Source organism: Oncorhynchus nerka, linkage group LG6, assembly GCF_034236695.1.
Source record: "Oncorhynchus nerka isolate Pitt River linkage group LG6, Oner_Uvic_2.0, whole genome shotgun sequence".
Taxonomy (NCBI): domain Eukaryota; kingdom Metazoa; phylum Chordata; class Actinopteri; order Salmoniformes; family Salmonidae; genus Oncorhynchus; species Oncorhynchus nerka.
In genome coordinates this window covers 26,892,124-26,913,175 of record NC_088401.1, presented here as the reverse complement: position 1 = coordinate 26,913,175, position 21,052 = coordinate 26,892,124, and the positions used below count along the sequence as shown (strand labels likewise).

The 21,052-nt window shown below is 46.9% G+C and overlaps 1 protein-coding gene across 1 annotated transcript in view; it reads left to right on the top strand.

Annotated features, from left to right (window-relative positions):
- Positions 1–21,052, top strand: part of LOC115131058 (E3 ubiquitin-protein ligase HECW1) — a 73,501-nt gene that overhangs the window by 29,296 nt on the left and 23,153 nt on the right. The window contains exons 6-14 of the mRNA XM_065019449.1: positions 4,323–4,465; positions 6,316–6,416; positions 6,812–8,314; positions 16,172–16,325; positions 17,462–17,571; positions 17,813–17,934; positions 20,018–20,203; positions 20,534–20,668; positions 20,822–20,936. Coding sequence (XP_064875521.1) covers positions 4,323–4,465; positions 6,316–6,416; positions 6,812–8,314; positions 16,172–16,325; positions 17,462–17,571; positions 17,813–17,934; positions 20,018–20,203; positions 20,534–20,668; positions 20,822–20,936 — 2,569 coding nt within the window. The remainder of the gene's footprint in view (positions 1–4,322; positions 4,466–6,315; positions 6,417–6,811; positions 8,315–16,171; positions 16,326–17,461; positions 17,572–17,812; positions 17,935–20,017; positions 20,204–20,533; positions 20,669–20,821; positions 20,937–21,052) is intronic.

Here is a 21,052-nt window from a genome sequence, read left to right as displayed (position 1 = left end):
TTTCACGAAGCCCCCGACAAACAGATCTTGTGCTGACTTTGCTTCCAGAGGCAGTTTGGAACTCAGTAGTGAGTGTTTACACGCTATGCGCTTCAGCACTTAGCGGTAATGTTCTGTGAGCTTGTGTGACCTATAACTTAGAGTCGTTGTTGCTCCTAGACATTTCCACTTCACAATAACAGGACTTACATTTTTTTTATTTAACCTTTATTTAACTAGGCAAGTCAGTTAAGAACAAATTCTTATTCTTACAATGACGACCTACCCCGGACGACGCTGGGCTAATTGTGCGCTGCCCTATGGGACTCTCAATCATGGCCGGATATGATACAGCCTGGATTCAAACCAGGGACTGTAGTGACAGCTCCTGCACTGAGATGCAGTGCCTTAGACCGCTGCGCCACTCGGGAACAGCTATTGAACTGGAGCAGCTCTAGCAGGGCAGAAATTTGAGGAACTCACTTGTTGGAAATGTGGCATCCTATGATGGTGCCACGTTGAAAGTCACTGAGCTCTTCAGTAAGGCCATTCTACTGTCAATGTTTGTCTATGAAGATTGCATGGCTGTGTGCTCAATTTTACATACCTGTCAGCAATGGGTGTTGCTGAAATAGACAAATCCACTCATTTGAAGGGGTGACCACATACTTTTGTATATACAATGTATAATGTAACTGCTGGCTCTAGGAGTTGGCTTTAATTTGGGATTCATTCAGAATAGTGCAACGGCCCCTGACCTAGCATTTTCTGGAGTGTGCTGCTACTATTTGGCTAACACGATTATATTATCACTGCGACCACTGAGTGCGTTCCGTTTCCCCCCACTGTGGGACAGTGTTGCTCTCTGAACCTGAGGGAGACAGCCACTCCCGCTAATCAGGCTAATCAGGGAAGCTACACGAACACTCAGTATGCTAACACTTTGCTTTATTAAAGTCGAGAAGTGGTATGACGGCTTGGAACTGGGAGAATGACTCACTCTGTGCATCCCACCAAAGCATTTCCCTCGCTCCTGGCACTCGAACACAGCAAACACTTTTGTATTCTCTCAAGTGGCTTGGTTTGTTTACCCTTTATGTGTTTGTGCGAGGCTGTAGGCTAATGATAGCTAGCACGGAGCATGTTTTCGTTACTCCTCAGTTCCTCCACAGCACCTTGTAAATTAGGAAGAGAGGTTTACTTGAGGGGATCCATCTTAATGGTTAACCACCCTGGCTGGGCTTTAAGTGACAACAAACAATGTTGTGAACCTACAGAGGGATGTTTTTGTTTTCTGGTAGGTTAGCTTAGCTTAGCATCTCTGGATCAGCAGTATGGCTCGATAATACTACAGAACTGTTTGCGCCTGAGGCTATTACATAGCCAGCCAACCATCTTTACTGTACTGTACAGTAGGTGCTGTGCTTAGCTTAGTCACTGCAGTAGTCTCCCAGATGGCTGCAGGCCAGAGGAATGCAGAGCTGGATGGGAAATGGATTTGCATGTATGCAGGCATCGTCATGACTCACGAGTCACGACACACAATTCGCTCTACTTTACTGTCATTTAAATCTATAGCTCTCTTATTTATTTATTTACCATCATCGGGAAAACAAGAAGCCTGCACATCAGATAGTACACTGAGGCAAACATGGGTTGAGTTTTGCTTCTATCCTATTCCTTCCTTAATTTGTCTGTCTTCGTTTTTCCTTGAATAGTCCCAGCATCTATTTTGCTGGGCCTGCAGCTGTCTTGTTTGTTTGTGTAGTGGTTATTGGTCAAACACACAGAGAAAGGAGTCTCAGGCTAAAACATTCTCACATGGGCTATGAAGCCTCTTCTTGCTCAGTGCATAGTGTGCTTGTGGAACTATGTGTATGTTTCTTTCTGTCTCTATCTTCTCCGACACAGGAAAGAGCTGTACTTTTCAATTCAATTAAAACGGAGCGCTGAGGATGACAAAGCCGTGGGGCGGAGGGAAAGGGAGAGACACTGCTGGGTGCAAATTACATTCAGCTGCTACAGATTGGATTTTAAGGGGTGGTGCAGAGGGGGGGGGGGGATGAGGGACATTAACTAGGCCAGTGCATGGAGGAATCAGTGGCTTCGTTGTTGTTTTTAGTGCGAGTGGCAACTCAAGCGCGGAAGAAAGCAGACCAACCAAAGCAGCGTATTCCACTTTGGCACTGCAGCTGAAATGTGATAGCAGGCTAGTTGTGGAACAGTGCCCTGGAACCATGAACCGGTCAGGCGGTCACTTACAAGGTGCTCCCATCCAACCGTCCTCCACGCCAAGGACATTTTTTCTTCTACTGACCTGTAACTGATTGAACGCACCACAGCAAATCCACTTTCACAGAGGACTACACATCACACACCCTGTTATAGTATACCCAATGGTTACCCGTGCTCTGGGACACTGCACACACACGTTACATCTCCTATGTACATTTCAAATCCACCAAAGCTGTACAATGAAACGCCAGTTAGTTACTGCAGCTGCAGAGCTGGTGCCTTTTATCTGGTTTGTTCACTGGGCAGGATGCTCCTCCGGTCTCTCTAGCGTTTGGATGGAGTTCAAGGCACTCTCTCTCTCTGATTCTTGGCTGAGGGAGAGGGTGTTTAAGCACCTTGGACAGCGCTCAGTTTCTGCTGCCGCTGGCCTTGGTTCATTCAGCACCACAGACAGCAGCAGAGACAGCCCAGACATGGAGAGGAACTGAGCGACAGAGAGAGCCAAAGAAAAAAGAGCGTGAGGGAAGGAGAGAAAGGCAAGGAAGGAGATGTAGAAATGGATTGAGGGAAGGAGGGGGAGAGAGAGAGTTTGGGAGAGGAAGGGAGGAGGGGAATATAGAAAAAGGGAGTGAAGGAAGGAGAGAAAGAGATAAAGGCAGTAAGGGAAAGAGCGAGGGAATGCACATTTCAAGATCTTATCCTTCAAGATCCAATTTTATCATACATTGATTACTTAATCCAAGCTCTAAACTCCATAAGAAGATTTCTATACGTTCCATTGTCCTTTAATATTAAAATATATATATATATATATATATATATTTAGAGTATTGTCATAATAGGTATAGTAATCAGGGAACAGTGTAATTAAGTAACTATAGAGATTTTGGCTAAATCGGAGAAGGCAATGCTGCCGTTTTGACCTTGATAAAGGCTCTTTATTTCAGCGTAAAATAGCTGTCATCAAGAGAATAATTAAAAGCTAATGTGTTTTTGAAGGTTTCATCAATGAGAAGCCATGCCTAACAAAGATGCACTGTCTCCTGCTATTCCTAATAGATCTATTAATAACACCATGAATGGTCATGAAAAACAAGTCTGAATGATATTAATGGTGTGTATAAATGAATCATAAAGAGACCTGTAAGGACCGCCGCCAGGGTTGAGAAGCAGGTACGGGGAGTCAAACATTTAATTGGGAACAGACATGAAACCAGACAGGACCAGCGTCAGCACATGGGTATATAAGGACATAAGACAATCATTGCAGGAGCAGGGCTGGGAACCAGAAAGATATAGGAAAGGTAATGACAGAGATGATTGAGTCCAGGTGAGTCCAATAATCGCTGATGCGCGTGACGGGGGAAGGCAGGTGTGCGTAATGATGATGGCAGGAGTGCGCAATGCTGGGGAGCCTGGTGCCCTCGAGTGCCAGGGGGGAAGTGCGGGAGCAGGCGTGACAGTACCCCACCGCCCCCCTCTAGGGGCACCACCTGGCGTTCCACGTGGGCAAGCCCTACGTCCAGGCTTAGGCACGGGCGCTGAACTAGCCGGCTGGGTGTGAAACCCCGACGAACAGGCAGAGCTGGCGGAGGCATAGCAGCCTGAGGAGCTGGCTGGGCGTAAAAACTTGACGATCCGGCTGAGGCCTGAAGTGGGATGGGCGCGTTCTGAGCCAACCGGGGCAAGAAACCTCGAGCCAGCTAGGGCATGACAGCCCGACGAGCCAGCTTAGGCAACCCTGTTTCATCGCTGTCGGGCCACGGACACGACGTCACCGCCAACCGGCGCCCTCGAGCGACAGGGGGGAAGTGCGGGAGCAGGCGTGACAGAAACACACATAGAAGTTATCATGTCATTATGATGTCAGTACCTGATTTACCATATAATTCCTTGGAATAAATACCCAGTAAATGGCATTAATGTATAATAGAGTGTAACCAATCAAGTGATGTTATCAGTAAGCCCATGGGCACTGACATAATATACCTTTCTCCTCTCCTCTCCTCTCCTCTCCTCTCCTCTCCTCTCCTCTCCTCTCCTCTCCTCTTCTCTCCTCTCCTCTCCTCTCCTCTCCTCTTCTCTCCTCTCACTATTTCTGTCTGCAGCGCTTCAGCTTTGTGTCTCTGCCTACGGACGTGCTGGAGATCGAGGTGAAGGACAAGTTTGCTAAGAGCCGGCCCATCATCAAACGTTTCCTGGGCAAGCTGTCCATGCCGGTGCAGAGGCTACTGGAGAAACACGCCATCGGGTAGGTCACCTGACCTGACCACAGCCACTTCCACACACTCAGGCCTACTGGGCCATTAGCGATCAGACCCTGCTCGGGATCCATGTTCCCTGTGTGGACAGCCTTATGTCAGTTTGCATGTTGGTTGTATGGAATGTTATGTATATACTGTATAGTACCAGTCAAAAGTTTGGACACACCTACTCATTCAAGAGTTTTTTTTGTTTTTTTAACTATTTTCTGCATTGTAGAATAATAATGAAGACATCAAAACTATGAAATAACACATATGGGATCATGGAGTAACCAAATAAAGTGTTAAACAAATCAAAATATATTTAATATTTCCGATTCCTCAAAGTAGCCACCCTTTGCCTTGATGACAGCTTTGCACGCTCTTGGAATTCTCTCAACCAGATTCATAAGGAAGGCTTTTCCAACAGTCTTGAAGGAGTTCCCACATTTGCTGAGCACTTGTTGGCTGTTTTCCTTCACTCTGAGGTCCGACTCATCCCAAACCATCTCAATTGGGTTGAGGTCGGGTGATTGTGGAGGCCAGGTCATCTGACACAGGTATTCATCACTCTCCTTCTTGGTCAAATAGCCCTTACACAGCCTGGAGGTATGTTTTGGGTCACTGTCCTACTAAGCACAAAGCAGATGGGATGGCGTATCGTTGCAGAATGCTTTGGTAGACATGCTGGTTAAGTGTGCCTTGAATTCTATATAAATCACAGACAGTGTCACCAGCAAAGCCCCCCCCCCCCCCACACACACCATCACACCTCCTCCTCCATTCTTCACAGTGGGAACCACACATGCGGAGATCATCTGTTCACCTACACTGCGTCTCACAAAGACACAGTGTTTAGAACCAAAAATCTCAAATTTAGACTCATCAGACCAAAGGACAGATTTCCACCGGTCTAATGTCCATTGCTCGTGTTTCTTGGCCCAAGCAAGTTTCTTCTTATTATTGGTGTCCTTTAGTAGTTGAGTTCTTTTGCAACAATTCAACCATGAAGGCCTGATTCACGCAGTCTCCACTGAACAGTTGATGTTGAGATGTGTCTGTTACTTGAACTCTGTGAAGCATTTATTTGGGCTGCAATCTGAGGTACAGTTAACTCTAATGAACTTATCCTCTGCAGCAGAAGTAACTCTTGGTCTTCCTTTTCTGTGGCGGTCCTCATGAGAGCCAGTTTCATCATAGCACTTGATGGTTTTTGCGACAGCACTTGAAGAAACTGTCAAAGTTCTTGAAATGTTTCGTATTGACTGACCTTCATGGCTTAAAGTAATGATGGACTGTCGTTTCTCTTTGTTTATTTAAGCTGTTCTTGCTATAATATGGACTTGGTCTTTTACCAAATAGAGCTATCTTCTGTATACCACCCCTACCTTGTCCCAATATAACTGATTGGCTCAAACACATTAAGAAGGAAAGAAATTCCACAAATTGACTTTTAACAAGGCCTTCCAGGTGACTACCCCACGAAGCTGGTTGAGAGAATGCCAAGAGTGTGCAAAGCTGTCATCAAGAAGAATTTGTTTAACACTTTTATGGTTACTACATGATTCCATATGTGTTATTTCATAGTTTTGAGGTCTTCACTATTATTCTACAATGTAGAAAATAGTAAAAATCTTGACTGGTATTGTCCTTTTAAATGTCTCTTTCTACTTCGCTTGCGTTTTCTCTAACTTTTGTATTATCGCCCCTTTTATCTCTCTTTCCTCATGTCTTTTTTTGCTCTCTCTCTCTCTCTCTCTCTCTCTCTCTCTCTCTCTCTCTCCTCTCTCTCACTCTCTCTCTCTCACTCACTCACTCACTCACTCACTCACTCACTCACTGTCTCACTCACTCATAGGGACCGTGTGGTGAGCTACTCTCTTGGCCGCAGGCTGCCGACGGATCATGTTAGTGGACAGCTGCAGTTCAGATTTGAGATGATGTCCTCAATTCACCCAGGTCACAAGCACTTCCTTCTTTGAACCCTTACCTTCTTTTACATCAGGACCGAGATCACATTTATGTCCCTTTTGACTCAATGATCAAATTGAAATAACCACGATAAGACCCAGTCATTTTTTATGTCCCACATGATATAGTCAAGAACATTGATCACAGTGGATATTAATGTGAACAATATTACTGTTGATTCATTCCATGTACTATTATTATCCTGATTAAAAGTCCAACACATTTGTGTTAGAAATCCCTGTACTATGCCAATGCCACTATTCAACAATTACACATAAAGGAAATCCACAGTGCAATTTCTCTTTGTCAGCAATTTATTTTATTGGGTGCCCAAGTCACCATTCTAAGACAGTAAGGTGACTTATGGTTCTCTCTCATTTCAGATGACGAGGACATCTCCCTCGTCATGGAGTGCCCTGTGGTCCCTGACCCTGACCAGTTGGAGGTAAACCAGGTGGACCCAGTCGCCCCAGCAGAGATCCCTGCCGAAGACACATTGAGCATGGGGCCCGACACACCTGAACTCCCCCTGGATGGAGCCCCAGACTTGGAGGACCCGGAGCCCTCCACCACTCTCAATTATGTCTCCCTCACAGAGGAGGCCCATCCTGGGGACGATGTCATGGAGGAGGAGGGTGTGGAGGAGCAGGTCACCCTGGTTGAGATGAAGGAGAGTACAGTTAGGGAGGTGCAGGTATCTTCTTCAGAGCCACAGCCTGGGATAGAAGAGCAGGTTTCAACTGAACAATTGGTGGAGGAGAGAGAGGAGGAGGAGGAGACTGGAGCCCAGGAGGCTCAAGCCCTGTCTGAGGAGGGGGAGGCCCAGGTGCAGCCTAAACCTGAGGGTGTGGAGATGGAGTTGGACAGTGAGGAACCTACCACTGCTGTGGAGGAGCCGTTGGAAGGAGCCACGGGGCCTGTGCCGGCTGAGGAGGTAGTGGAAGAGGAGGGACAGCAGGTGGTGGTGGTGGAAGCCAAACCGAGGAGGGTTGACTGTTGCTGCCCAGCCCGCGCCTCCCCTCCAATGCGGAGCGCCCTGCGGCGCAAGAACAGGCCCTGCTCGCTGCCCGTCTCGGAGCTGGAGACAGTGATCGCCTCATCGTGTGGCGATCCCGAGACACCACGCACCCACTACATCCGCATCCACCACCTCCTCCACAGCCTGCCTTCAGCACACCAACGGCAGGGCAGCGGGGAGGAGGAAGAGGGGGAGGAGGAGGGAAGGTCTTCTACCGAGGAGCCGACTTTCAAACCCACCTCCAAGGATGGGGAGGAAGGGGAAGGGGAGGAGGAGGAGGAGGAGGGAGACGCGTCCCAATCCCTGGCGTCCCCCTCCCAGGTGCGTGAGTGCACAGCCCCCTGCTGTCGTAGTAGGACTCTCCCCCGCAGTCTGTCCATCGAGCGCCTGTCAGAACTCAACCAGCTCCTGGATGGAGGGGAGAGGGGAGGGAGGACGCTGCACCCACGCCTGGAGAACGAAGAGGCGGAAGTGGGCGGAAGCGGCCGGGGAGTGAGGGGGAGCGAGTGTGAGTTGTGCGACAACTCCTGCTACAGCACGTCTTGTTACAGCACCAGTTGTTACAGCACCTCCTGCTACAGCAACTCTGGCTACGAGGGGCGCAACCGCCCCTGCAGCCACACGCGGCTGTCGTCGGTGGACAGCACACGCCTCTCAGAGAGCACCGTCTTCTCCTCGCAGGACGAAGAGGAGGAAGAGGAGGAGAACAGCGCCTTTGAGTCGGTGCCTGACTCCATCCAGAGCCCCGACACCAGGGAGCCTGGCGGCGATGGGACGACAGCAGAATGGAGGGAGGAGACGGAGGAGGGGACGAGAGGGGAGAGCGGGGAGTCGCCGGTGGCCGGGCCTAGCGATAGGACAGTAGGAGGTGAGATGCTCTTCATAGTCACTTGCTAACTTATACACCTGGTAAATGTGTATTTACCCTGTTCAGAACCTGAGACCAGGTCAACCTTAGCAAACGTGATAAAAACATACCCAGAATAACAAATGAAAACGACACTCTCCATTCAAAAGGTTTCTATTTTTGCATGACTACTCTACATTCTTGCCTTGTGATGATTACACTGTACAACAACTGCACAGCATCGCAGCCCACCACAATAATTATAGCTTACTATACACAGAACCTTATTTTAAGAAACAAGGCCTCCTCCTCACCTCACCATAGTCTATTGATAGAGAGAGCACAGGAGAGGTCTGTTAACAGGCCTGGCTGCCCATTAGTGTGTTGCACAGGGAGCCCTGTTGTTTCTTCCCCCACATTCAGGTGCATGAGCACTGTCAGTGTCGCTGTAATAATCTTCCCCCAACCCCCACTGCCGTGTATCGAGTGAATGCCAACCGAACCATCACCCATGATTGTGATTATCATTGTTTTGCCCTTTAAAAGGGCAGTGCACCGTGGGTCGAGAAAGGAGGCAATGGGAAACACATACCCCCGCTGTTGTGCGTTTTACCCCCAATTTCACAACAGTCTTTGTGTCTGTTGTGATGACCCTTGTGTGTGTGTCTTCCCCACACACATACATCACACATCACACACACACATCAGGCCTCCTGGACAGGGGTCAAAGGTGACGGTGGCCTCAGAGGAGAGGGGTCAGCATGGGGTGGTTAGGTCACACAAACAATGCGGTCAAACTCATGGTAGCGCTTTGGCATTGGGTTTAGGTTCCTGGTTGCCATATGGTACCAGGCTTTTGTTTTTGGTCATAATCTGCTTTGCTGCTGCCATGTTGTTTTGTTATCTATGTTCTTTGTTTCTATTTTTGTTTTTGATTTGGCTTTGACTGAAATGGTGGTCCAGTTACTGGTTGAGTTATTAGTTCAGCTACTGGTTCAGTTACTGGTTCAGTTATTAGTTCAGCTACTGGTTAAGTTACTGGTTAAGTTACTGGCTCAGTTACTGGGTCAGTTACTGGATCAGTTACTGGGTCAGCTACTGATTCAGTTATTGGTTCAGTTATTGGTTCAGTTACTGGTTCAGTTACTGGTTCAGTTATTGGTTCAGTTATTGGTTCAGTTACTGGTTCAGTTACTGGTTCAGTTATTGGTTAAGTTACTGGCTCAGGTACTGGTTCAGGTACTAATTAAGTTACTGGTTCAGTTAGTGGGTATGCTACTGATTCAGTTATTAGTTCAGTTGCTGGTTCAGCTAACGGTTCAGTTACCGGTCAAGTTACCGGTCAAGTTACCGGTTCAGCTACCGGTTCAGTTACTGGTCAAGTTACTGGTCCAGCTTCTGGTTCAGTTACCGGTTCAGTTTCCGGTTCAGTTACCGGTCAAGTTACCGGTTCAGTTACCGGTTCAGTTACCAGTCAAGTTACCGGTTCAGTTACCGGTTCAGTTACCGGTTCAGCTACCGGTTCAGCTACCGGTTCAGCTACCGGTTCAGTTACCGGTCAAGTTACCGGTCAAGTTACCGGTTCAGCTACCGGTTCAGTTACTGGTCAAGTTACTGGTCCAGCTTCTGGTTCAGTTACCGGTTCAGTTTCCGGTTCAGTTACGGTCAAGTTACGGTTCAGTTGCGGTTCAGTTACCGGTCAAGTTACCGGTTCAGTTACCGGTTCAGCTACCGGTTCAGCTACCGGTTCAGCTACCGGTTCAGTTACCGGTCAAGTTACCGGTCAAGTTACCGGTTCAGCTACCGGTCAAGTTACCTGTCAATTTACCGGTTCAGTTACCGTTTCAGTTGCCGGTCAAGTTACCGGTTCAGCTACCGGTCAAGTTACCGGTTCAGTTACCGGTCAAGTTACCGGTCAAGTTACCGGTTCAGTTACCGGTCAAGTTACCGGTTCAGCTACCGGTTCAGTTACCGGTCAAGTTACTGGTTCAGCTACTGGTTCAGTTACCTGTTCAGTTACCGGTCAAGTTACCTGTTCAGTTACTGGGTGAAAACACTGCTACACAAAGTGGATGCCCAACCGTTTGAGGCTGGGTTGTTTTGAAGTAAGGACAAAATGAGGGAATAGTGAGAGAATAAGGACCAAGGAAGATAATCAGTGCAGGTTACAGATTGCGTTTGAATTTGAAACAGTTCTGTTCAAGCGAGCCCACAATTCAGCTTCATTTACATTGTTCACGGTGACATTGCTGCTGCTGAGCAACCCCCTTCAAGGGGTCGTTATGTCTGTTGGCTGTTTTTAGGGTATACACTGAAAATGCATGGTCTTCTTTCAACTTGAACTGCTGTGTTCTCCAAAGCTTTCCTACAAGTGTTCTGTTTTTTACACGTTGACTCTCATTAGACACGATACGCAATGTAGGTCACAAATCAGAGCTAAAAAAATGAAGGCCCCATTTAATGGCTCGATCAGCACACGGCGAGACTCCTGCCTGCGTTTTATACCTTTCTCCTTTCATCTCACGTACACTTCAAAGTCATTCTTCCTTAATTAGAATTGCTAATGAAAAATGTTCAGAACTTCTGTCACCTAGGTAACTGACTATTGTTATCATTGTTGGAGAAAATGGGTGATGTTGGGGGGCGGGGGGTCGGGGGGGGGCATGTGGCGGTTTTATATCTGTAATTTGTCTTGACGGTTGTTTGACGTTTTCTCTGCTCTCCTCCTCTCTCTGAGGGCTGACAGTACAGTACCTCTTTATGGACGGAGATACGATACGGTGGGAGATAAATCCTACACAAACACAGACACACAGTATGCTCACCACACACCCTGCTGAATACTGAGAGAAGGGGTGGGTGGGTGGAAGGCGTGCAGGTACCTGCAGCTACAACGTACTCAGTACAAACCCGGCCAAGCAGAACCAAGTCAGTCCCCACTGATCCACCACGCTCACAGTCACTCCTGTACAAACCCGGCCAAGCAGAACCAAGTCAGTCTCCACTGATCCACCACGCTCACAGTCACTACTGTACTAACCCGGCCAAGCAGAACCAAGTCAGTCCCCACTGATTCTCCACGCTAACAGTCACTCCTGTACTAACCCGGCCAAGCAGAACCAAGTCAGTCCCCACTGATTCTCCACGCTAACAGTCACTCCTGTACTAACCCGGCCAAGCAGAACCAAGTCAGTCCCCACTGATTCTCCACGCTAACAGTCACTCCTGTTAGTGTACAGCACTGGGAGCTTCCGCTGCCATTTACCTGACATTCTAAATAGCAGCGCCCACTCTGTGCAATAACACACACACAGACACAGTACAATAGCTAGACACACACACGGAACAGTATCAGGGCCTTATAGAATCCCCGTTGCAGAGAATGAGGACAGAATCACGGAATCCAAAACATTCAAATGGAATTGAAGAATGTTCAAAAATGTAGTGAACTTAATATGAAATCAACTAGATCTTTTCAACGTAATATAACATGCATTCATTTGCCCAAGTGAATCATAAGACAGGAACAAAATGCCTATTTTTATGCAGTTTTCTGAAACGGCGCAGGAATGCAGCTGTCTGTGTGCTTGTGGGCGTGTATACACTCTGTGTAGCCGTTAGCGGTATGATGCTAATGACAACCTTCTTCTCGTAAAGATGGAAAGGCTTTCCCAAAAGCCTTCTCAATTAAATAGTAACTACAAAGTATCCTATGCCTACCTGGCAGAATGATAACATGATTATTTGCAGCAATCCAGTGGACATTTCTTTTGCAAACTCTGCAATCACATGAGCACTACAGCAACACCGCTTAACCAAACAGCGGTCTCTTCCTGGTGCGCACTTGCATTAAAGAGTAACCCGTTAAAGGTTCTCCTGATGTGGTTTAAACATAGTTGTGAACTTAGAACCTAAAATGTTGTTGTTTTTCTATTAAAAACATATGATTTTGAGGCCTCCCAAGTGGTGCAGTGGTCTCTAGCGACTCCAAGTGGTGCAGTGGTCTCTAGCGACTCCTGTGGCGGGCCGGGCGCATGCACGGTGACACGGTTGCCAGGTGTACGGTGTTTCCTCGGACACATTGGTGTGGCTGGCTTCCGGGTTAAGCGGGCATTGTTTCAAGAAGCACTGTGGCTTGGTTGGGTCGTGTTTCGGAGGACACACGGCTCTCGACCTTCGCCTCTCCCGAGTCCGTACGGGAGTTGCAGCGATGAGACAAGACTGTTACTACCAAATCTTCTCCCCACTAAATTGGGGAGAAAAAAGGGGTAAATAAAAAAAAAATTAAAATACAAAAAAAAAATGTGTATGATTTTGAGAGTAAAATATTTAACCTGGAAAAACCAAAGGGAGATAAATCAATAAGGAATCAGGCCAGAAATAAAACAGATTTTATCGGGCCATACAGTAGCAGCCACACACACTGCACTTTCTGAACTGAAAAAAGTCACGCCCACACCACCCCCACAATGTGTCTCTCTATCTCAATCCCTCACTCTCTCTCTTTCACTCACTCTCTCTGGTCACTGTAAGGTGGAGTTTACTTTGTGGTCCCTCTAGGCTGGGTAGAGTGCCCTAGAAATACCATGCGCCATCATTAAGTTTCAGTGGCATCCATTCTGCACAGGCATTTACTTTTCTACCTCCTGACTTATTTACCTGGGGTCAACCCGGCGAAAGCAGGTCTCCAACCTGGCAACAAAATCTCTCAATAACACTGAAACTGCATTTTCTCCTCCAATTTCTCGTCCCCTGACATATATCCGATGTGAGCTGATATATGGGACACGTGTCTACGTTCACCAACCTCCATTTCCCACCTCTGTTAGCTCACAGGTTCCCCTGTGTTTCTCCTCCCATGTCTATATAGGAGATAGTTACTTGCCATGCGGTCATCCTCCTGCTTTGCGACCTGACACCCACCATTATCCAACTGTTGATGAACCGTTGCCTCCAAGTAAGACTTCCAACATCCTTCACCACCCTTACTCTTACCCCGGAGTCGTGTGTCTGTGTGTGCACGCGCCCGCGGGCTTTGATATGTGTGTCGCATTCATCGATGTGCATGTAGCCATTTCTCTTAACATCTCTCCAATGGCGAGGGACACACCACTCTGGTGGTACCTATCCATCTCTCTGTCTATCAGTACATTGATCCATCCTTGGTGTTGTCTGTACGACCATTCACGCCATGGTGATTTGACCATCTAGAACAGTCATTTCTGGTCGCCCAGGTCCCACTGAAGTCATGAGACCTGGCGTGTTTTATGTCCAAGGTTTTGCCAGATTGGGTTTCTAGGTGGTACTACAGTATATGCTACTATGTGGCATCCTGGGGTGCTGTACATCTAACCATCTCACACATCAGGCACCACAGCCCTCGCCACCACCGTTTCTATAGTGACAGGCCCTAGAGAGGCAGAGCGGGAGAGGCAGTCTATATTTATATCAGCAGGGCGTCTGATACTAGTGGAGGCTGTTGGGTTCGCCTCACGCTAAGGTCTGTTGGACTACAAGTTCCATGAACCCTGGAGAAGAGATGAATGTGACTGGCTCTGGAAAATGTCTAACATAGATGGTTCCTTGTGAACTCTTCTGTAAGTTAAATTGCAGCAAAATGGAAAGTATTCACAATAGAAAAAAATACGATGAAATATAATAATAATAATCTTCCTTTTTACATTGCTTTTCATTTTTTATTTTGTTTACTCAAGTTTCTCTTCCCCTGTGAGCAGAGAATTCATCCTGTTTTTCGGTTGGTCTTTCTCTGTGTTGATATTGGAATTTGGTGCAATGTCACACCAGCAGAAGCCCTGCTGAGCTTTGGTTTTTACTATGAAATGGCTAAAAATAGCCTCCAAAAACCAAATCAGTGGAGAGTTACCGGGGAGAGATCTGACAGCCACAAATATAGTGCTGCTGCACCAAGAGGGACTCTATTCCAGCTCATTAGAATAAGCAGAGCAGGGATGGAGAGGAGCTGCTGCTAGGAGGTATATTTCTATCAGGAGATGTTGTTTATATGCTCACAGCTCACAGACATACTGTGTTAGTATTTAGGACACGTGAATGTGCGCACACACACACACACACAAACACATTCTTCAAAACAGTACCAAACTACAGACTATCTCTGACAGTAACTGCCTCTCAATCGTGCATCTCCCAAAGCCATCATATCTAACGTAAGCACCTTACAGCCTCAAGTAGACACATCCACATCCCCAAATAGGCTTGAATATTCAGCTCTACTCTGCAGTGCAGTGATAATACCCACATCTCTCCACGCTGACTCAAAGTAACTCCCTCCACAGTAATAATATCCTGTATGCATGTTTCTCTGTTTCTCTCCCTGTCTGCTTGCCACAGCACTGACTACACTACCCATGATTCTGCCAGTCTGAATACAGTAGTATACAACTGATGCAACATCGTCTCATGAGCGATACGTTCCATTTCAATACCTTTGCCTTGATTTTGGAGTGAGGATATTTTCTGCTGCTTCGACTAGCAGGCTGTACTGCTGTGCATTTAGTGGGTTATAATCCACTTCCTGGGTGGGTGGGTGTCAGATGAGATGATCTCTCTCTCTCTCTCTCTCCCTCACTCCGTGCCATGTGTTGTGAAAGCCAGCAGGTTTCTAATCCCAGAGTGAATCCCATCACCACGATTCCCCACCCACTGCTGTGCCCCGCCAACTGCGGTGCCCCGCCCACTGCCATGCCCCGCCCGCCCACTGCCGTGCCCCACCCACTGCCGTGCCCTGCTACAGAGAGACAGATGATGATTAAACAGAGGGAGGAGAAGGGAAAGAGATTTGGCCGGGGTGAGGCCCAGCTTCGGAATACCCTGAAGGTTTCAAGAAGAGAGAGAGGAAAGACAGGGAAAGGGAATGACAGAAAGGAGGAAGATGTACAGCAGGCTAAATGGATTTGTTGGGACGGAAGCTTAAGTGGTTTTGGGAGATTACTTTACGTGCTGGTCCTTGGCTACAACTGTAGACCTCATTAATGGCATCATAGCTAGTCATCAGCCCTGTCTCACAAACAACAGATGCCATTTAGAAGCACTTCCAAGTTTTAAACACAGGATCTCAATCATATTTTTAAGAAGTCAGGAAGGATCCCTTGTATTTTCACTTCATGGTTACCAGTATGTGTCATCAGGCACGCTGGTGAAGTGTCACTTTGGCTCTCGGTCACCTTCACTATTAATGTGTAAATCTGTGGGCAAAAGGGTCCTCTGTTGCTGTGGATGTACAGTATGTATGTGTAATTCCTATAGGGACTGCCAAAGCTGACAAGGCCTGCATTCCAAATGGAACCCTATTCCCTATATAGTGCACTACTTTTTACCTGGGCCCATAGGACTCTCGTTAAAAGTAGTGCACTATATAGGGAATAGGGTACAATTTGGGACGTAGTTAATGACTTTAAGCTCATGTGTTTACCATTTACTGAGGGTCCATTCATGCAGGGATGTACTGTGCATGCACCTTTAGGCGTCCAACTCCTGTCTGATGTTAGCAACCTTTCTGAATGTCGTGGGGTGTGAAGCATATAGCTAGTTGCTTAATACAATATCGACCTCCGTGAGATTACTTTGATCCCAAAGCCAGCTGACCACAGCAGACAATAACCCCTTGTCAGCTTCAATCATCTCCCAAAGCAAACCTCCCATTCCATCCTTACTCCTCTTTCCTGTCTCCAGCTTTCCCTTTTGCTACTACTCCGCCTCTTAATCAAACCCCTTTCAACTTCCTTTCCCTTCAATTCCTCTCCTTTCTTTTTCTGTCATTCTTAATTGGGTGTCGTATTACAATCACATCTCCCTCTCTGTGTCCCCCTCCCTCTCGCTGTACTTCCTGTGTGTGTGCAGACTGGGAGGCGCGCATCGACAGCCACGGACGTGTCTTCTACGTGGACCATGTGAACCGCACCACCACCTGGCGGAGGCCCACGCACGCCGCCTCCAAGTGTAACGGCATCCAACGCTCCAGCTCCACCCAGCAGATGGAGCAGCTCAACAGGAGGTGGGGTTGGGAGAATAAAACGGAATAGAACTTTAATGTCCTTCCCTTTGGCATCACCGTACACATGCGCATTCATCATCATGCACATTGAAAAGCATCAGTCCAGCATACACAAGCACATGGAGGACATCGATACATTCACTCACAACTGGCCGCTGCCCCAACTGCAATGTTAAAATAGGTAAATAAATAAGTGCCAAGACATTTCATGTTCTATTTAGTAATCCCACAGCACAGGGAACAGATTAGTGTTTGTACACATTCTTCCTGGCCATGGGCATCCTGAAGCACCGGAGAAGGGGGGATGAGGGGATGGAGAGAGGAGATAGGGGAGTGTAATAAAGAAAGGGGGATCTACTTCAGTGCATAAAATGGTCAGAATGGATCATGCATGATTGAATATCTCTTAGTCATACGATGTGACGACCAGTTGGATTCTCAGTGATGTGCTCTGTAACTACTTTTCATGCGATATCCCCTCTGTGGTAAGCCGTCAGTTTACTCTTATGTTTGTGCAGTGCTACCATCTAGTGGACATGCCTGGGCATGCATCCTAAATTCCCATCTAAATTCCCATTTGACAATCGCTCTTTTTCATTCTCTGTTTTTCTATACCTCACTAACACACACAGATTTAAATCTGTAAAGATGCAATGAAGCCATCGTTTGGCTCCCAGTTGCTGAGGGCCCCCATGTCTTTAATGCTCCAGAGTGATTTGCCCACATTAGATTCAGAACACACACCTTCAGAAATAAACTAATTTCTGCTTCCACACACTGACCTAATTGTATGCCACAAGGGACACCCACTGACCAATAAATGAAGAATAAGAGATGCGAAATGACCCAGTTATATCGCAAACGGACCTGGCAGTTCCACTGCTATGGATTACAGCTTTAAGAATGGTGGATGCCGTCTTTGACCTGGGTTGCATCTTGAAAGTATAACGTTTAGTTTATCAAGGACAAAAAGGTGCCAAGCTGCAGTACTGTATAGATTAATTTCTACTTTTACTGCTCGAGTGTGTGCAGTAGCAGATCAAGTCAACAGAGTTGACCGTGAAAGCGCCTCGACGCAATAAGGCGCCTCGTCGGTGCACTGACGTACAGTGATGTCACTCCCTGTTCCTTTCCAGGTACCAGAACATCCAGAGGACCATGGCGACGGAGGATGAGTGTGGTGGACGGAGGTTGGAGAGAAGTGTCAGCACGGAAACGGAAACAGACTCTCCACCACAGGTCATTGGTGTGTATCTCACTCCTCTACCTAAACCATCATGGAATATGCCATTTAGTTGACGCTTACAATAGTGTATGCATACCTTTTCGTATGAGTGGCTCCATTCAAATCAGACCCATGACCCATTGCAAGCTTCATGCTCGACCACCATGGCGTTAATAAGGTATTAACATGATCAATGTAATACATGCATATTGTACATATATTATTCAATATCTAGACACGCATTGCCTACTTTTGTGTGCAGAGCCAAGGAGAGAGGGCCCCTCATCCCCTGTCAGCAACCAGAAGATCACCCTGCTCCTCCAGTGCCCTGCCGTTAAGTTCATCACCCACCCTGAGTTCTTCACGGTCCTACACGCCAACTACGTAAGTGCTGTTCAAATAGGAATAGTCCTTTGATGGTTTAGGTGTTTGGATGTAATGTTTGACTGTCAGTTGAACTTTTATTTAACCTCTGTTTTGACTTTGATAACCTACCAGTGATTCATTTCCTTTCTGAATAAATCAAACTTTGCTACAGTGTGTAAACACTTGGCAAACTGGTGCTGGATTCCTACAGTATGTTGGTCTCTGTTGAAATACACAGTTCACCTCTGTCTTACCTCTGATCCTACCACTGACACAGCACATGTTAACACTGACCTTGTTGCCCTATCACAAGAACCTATTCTGAGTTACAGTTCATATAAGTAAATAAGTCAATTGAAATACATTCATTAGGCCGTAATCTATGGATTTTACTAGTGGGAATACAGATATGCATCTGTTGGTCACAGATACCCTTAAAAAAAAGGGAAGTGACGTGGATTAGAAAACCAGTCCGTATCTAGTGTGACCACCATTTGCCAAATGCAGTGCAACACATCTCTTTTGCATAGAGTTGGTGACTGTGGCTGTGCAAAGTTTCTGGATATTGGCAGGAACTGGAACACACTGTCGTGCACGTTGATCCAGAGCATCCCAAACATGCTCAGTGGTTGACATGTCTGGTGAGTATGCAGGCCATAGAAGAACTAGTACATTTTCAGCTTCTTGGAATTGTGTACAGATCCTTACATGGGGCTCTGAATTATAATACTGAAACATGGGGTGATGGCTGCGAGTGAATGGCACGATAATGGGCCTCAGGATCTCGTCACGGTATCTCTGCATTCAAATTGGCATTGATAAAATGCAATTGTTTTCATTGTCCATAGCTTATTTCAGCCCATACCATAACCCCACCATGGGGAACTCTGTTCACAACATTGACATCAGCAAACCACTCACCCACACAACGTCATACACGTGGTCGGTGGTTGTGAGTCCGGTTGGACGTACTGCCAAATTCTCTAAAACAATGTTAGAGGCGGCTTATGGTAGAGAAATTAACATGAAATACTCTGGCAACAGCTCTGGTGGACATTCCAGCAGTCAGCATGCCAATTGCATGCTCACTCAAAAATTTAGACAAAACTGCACATTTTAGAGTGTCCTTTTATTGTCCCCAGCACAAGGTGCAGCTGTGTAATGATCATGACGTTTAATCAGCATCTTGATATGCCACACCTGTCAGGTGGATGGATTTTATTGGCTAAGGAGAAATGCTCACTAACAGGGTTGTAAACAAATTTGTGCAGCAAATTTGAGACAAATAAGCTTTTTGTGCGTTTGGAAAATTTCTGGGATCTTTTATTTCAGCTCATAAAACATGAGACCAACACTTTACAGGTTACGTTTATATTTTTGTTCAGTGGAGTTTCCCCCGTTCACCATCTTCCCTCAGAGCACAGCACAGGACAGGACAGGTCATATCCCTGAGAACTTCAGGTCTATTTCCAGATAATATGACCCTGCTGTTGCCTTGGTAAACGGTGCTTATTACCACCAACAGTGACTTCACGGTCCTCTCACGGTCATGACCTCATCAAACTAAGCCCAGCGGTTGCGGTTGGGTCGACACGGCGTTGTTCCATACCGATGGCCGATCTATTAATAGAGTCTGGTTATTGATCTATCGACCGTTGGGAGTCGGAGCTCGCTGCAACTTCCTGCCAAAGCAAGGGAAGCCGTTACAGAGGTGGGGACGTGACCTGTCAACTGACAGAGAGAGGCAGAGAGGGAGAAGTTCTTCCCCTGGGTTGAAAGGAGTTTATAGATAGTTGATCAGATGGAAAGGTCAAATAATGTGTATTACTACTAAATACACTCGATCAGATAACTTTGTTTGCGGATTCTGTGACATTCTATTTCAGTTGAGGGGGGTGTCTAAAAGCATACGTGTTTATGTAACAAAGCCTGGTATGTTTGCGTGGAGAGAGCGTTGGTTGCGCCTTCTGTGCACAATGACTCCAATAGCGTTCAGTAGCATTGCAAGCCAGTAAATTGGGTCTTTTCCCCCCACTGTCACAGTATAACCACACCACGCCACGTCCTGCAATGTAATGTGTTCTCTGTGTGGCGATCCCAGGGTGCCTACCGGATATTCACCAACAGTACCTGTCTGAAGCACATGATCCTGAAGGTCAGGCGGGACGCGCGCAACTTTGAGCGCTACCAGCACAACAGAGACCTGGTGATTTTCCTCAACAAGTTTGCCGACACACAACTAGAGCTGCCCCGAGGCTGGGAGATCAAAACAGACCCACAGGGCAAGGTAAAGGTCTGCTCACTTATCCAACATACGTCTATGCACTTATAGTTAGGTTGTAGTTAGTGTTGAGCGATGGAGCTTAGTCCTGAAATGATAAATGATGAAACTAAGAATTCCGAGAGATTCTGATTGTATGATTCCATTATTGATGTCAATAAGAAGCTTGAGTTATCTGAAGTCAGGAGTCCACCTTATAATGTCTAGCCACAGTGGAAAGATACTTGAGCCATGGTGAAGTGTGATGGAACTTTAGGTACCATGGTTGTGGGTTTCCTCTGGATACTTCGTCTCAAGTCCTGTTCATGTAAATCTCTGTTTTCCTCTTCTTTCCAGTCGTTTTTCGTGGACCACAACAGCAGGGCGACAACCTTCATTGACCCCAGGATCCCCTTACAGAACGGCCGTCTGCCCAACCATCTGACCCACAGGCAGCACCTGCAGAGACTGCGCAGCTACAGTGCTGGAGAGGTGAGAGAATCCTCTTGGAATGGAATTGAATGGTCTATTTGTCATTACCAATGGAGTCAATAGTAGACTCATCTAATGTCTTCTATGAGCTGACGATTGAGATTATGACGACGAGGATCACAGTGATGATGATCTTTGTGGTGTCTGTCCCAGGCGTCTGATGTGTCCCGGAGTCGAGTAGCTTCCCTGATTCACAGACCTGGGAACAGCCTGGTAGCCGCCATACGTAGCCAGTACCACCCCGACTCCACACCGTTAGGTGCACCATGTAAGTGCTGCAGCAGAGTCAATATTGTTCAGCTGTGGCGGTAACTTTGACATAACTTGGACCCTCGTGCTCCATCATAGTCACACATATTTTGTCTGTTTGTGTTTAGGCATTTA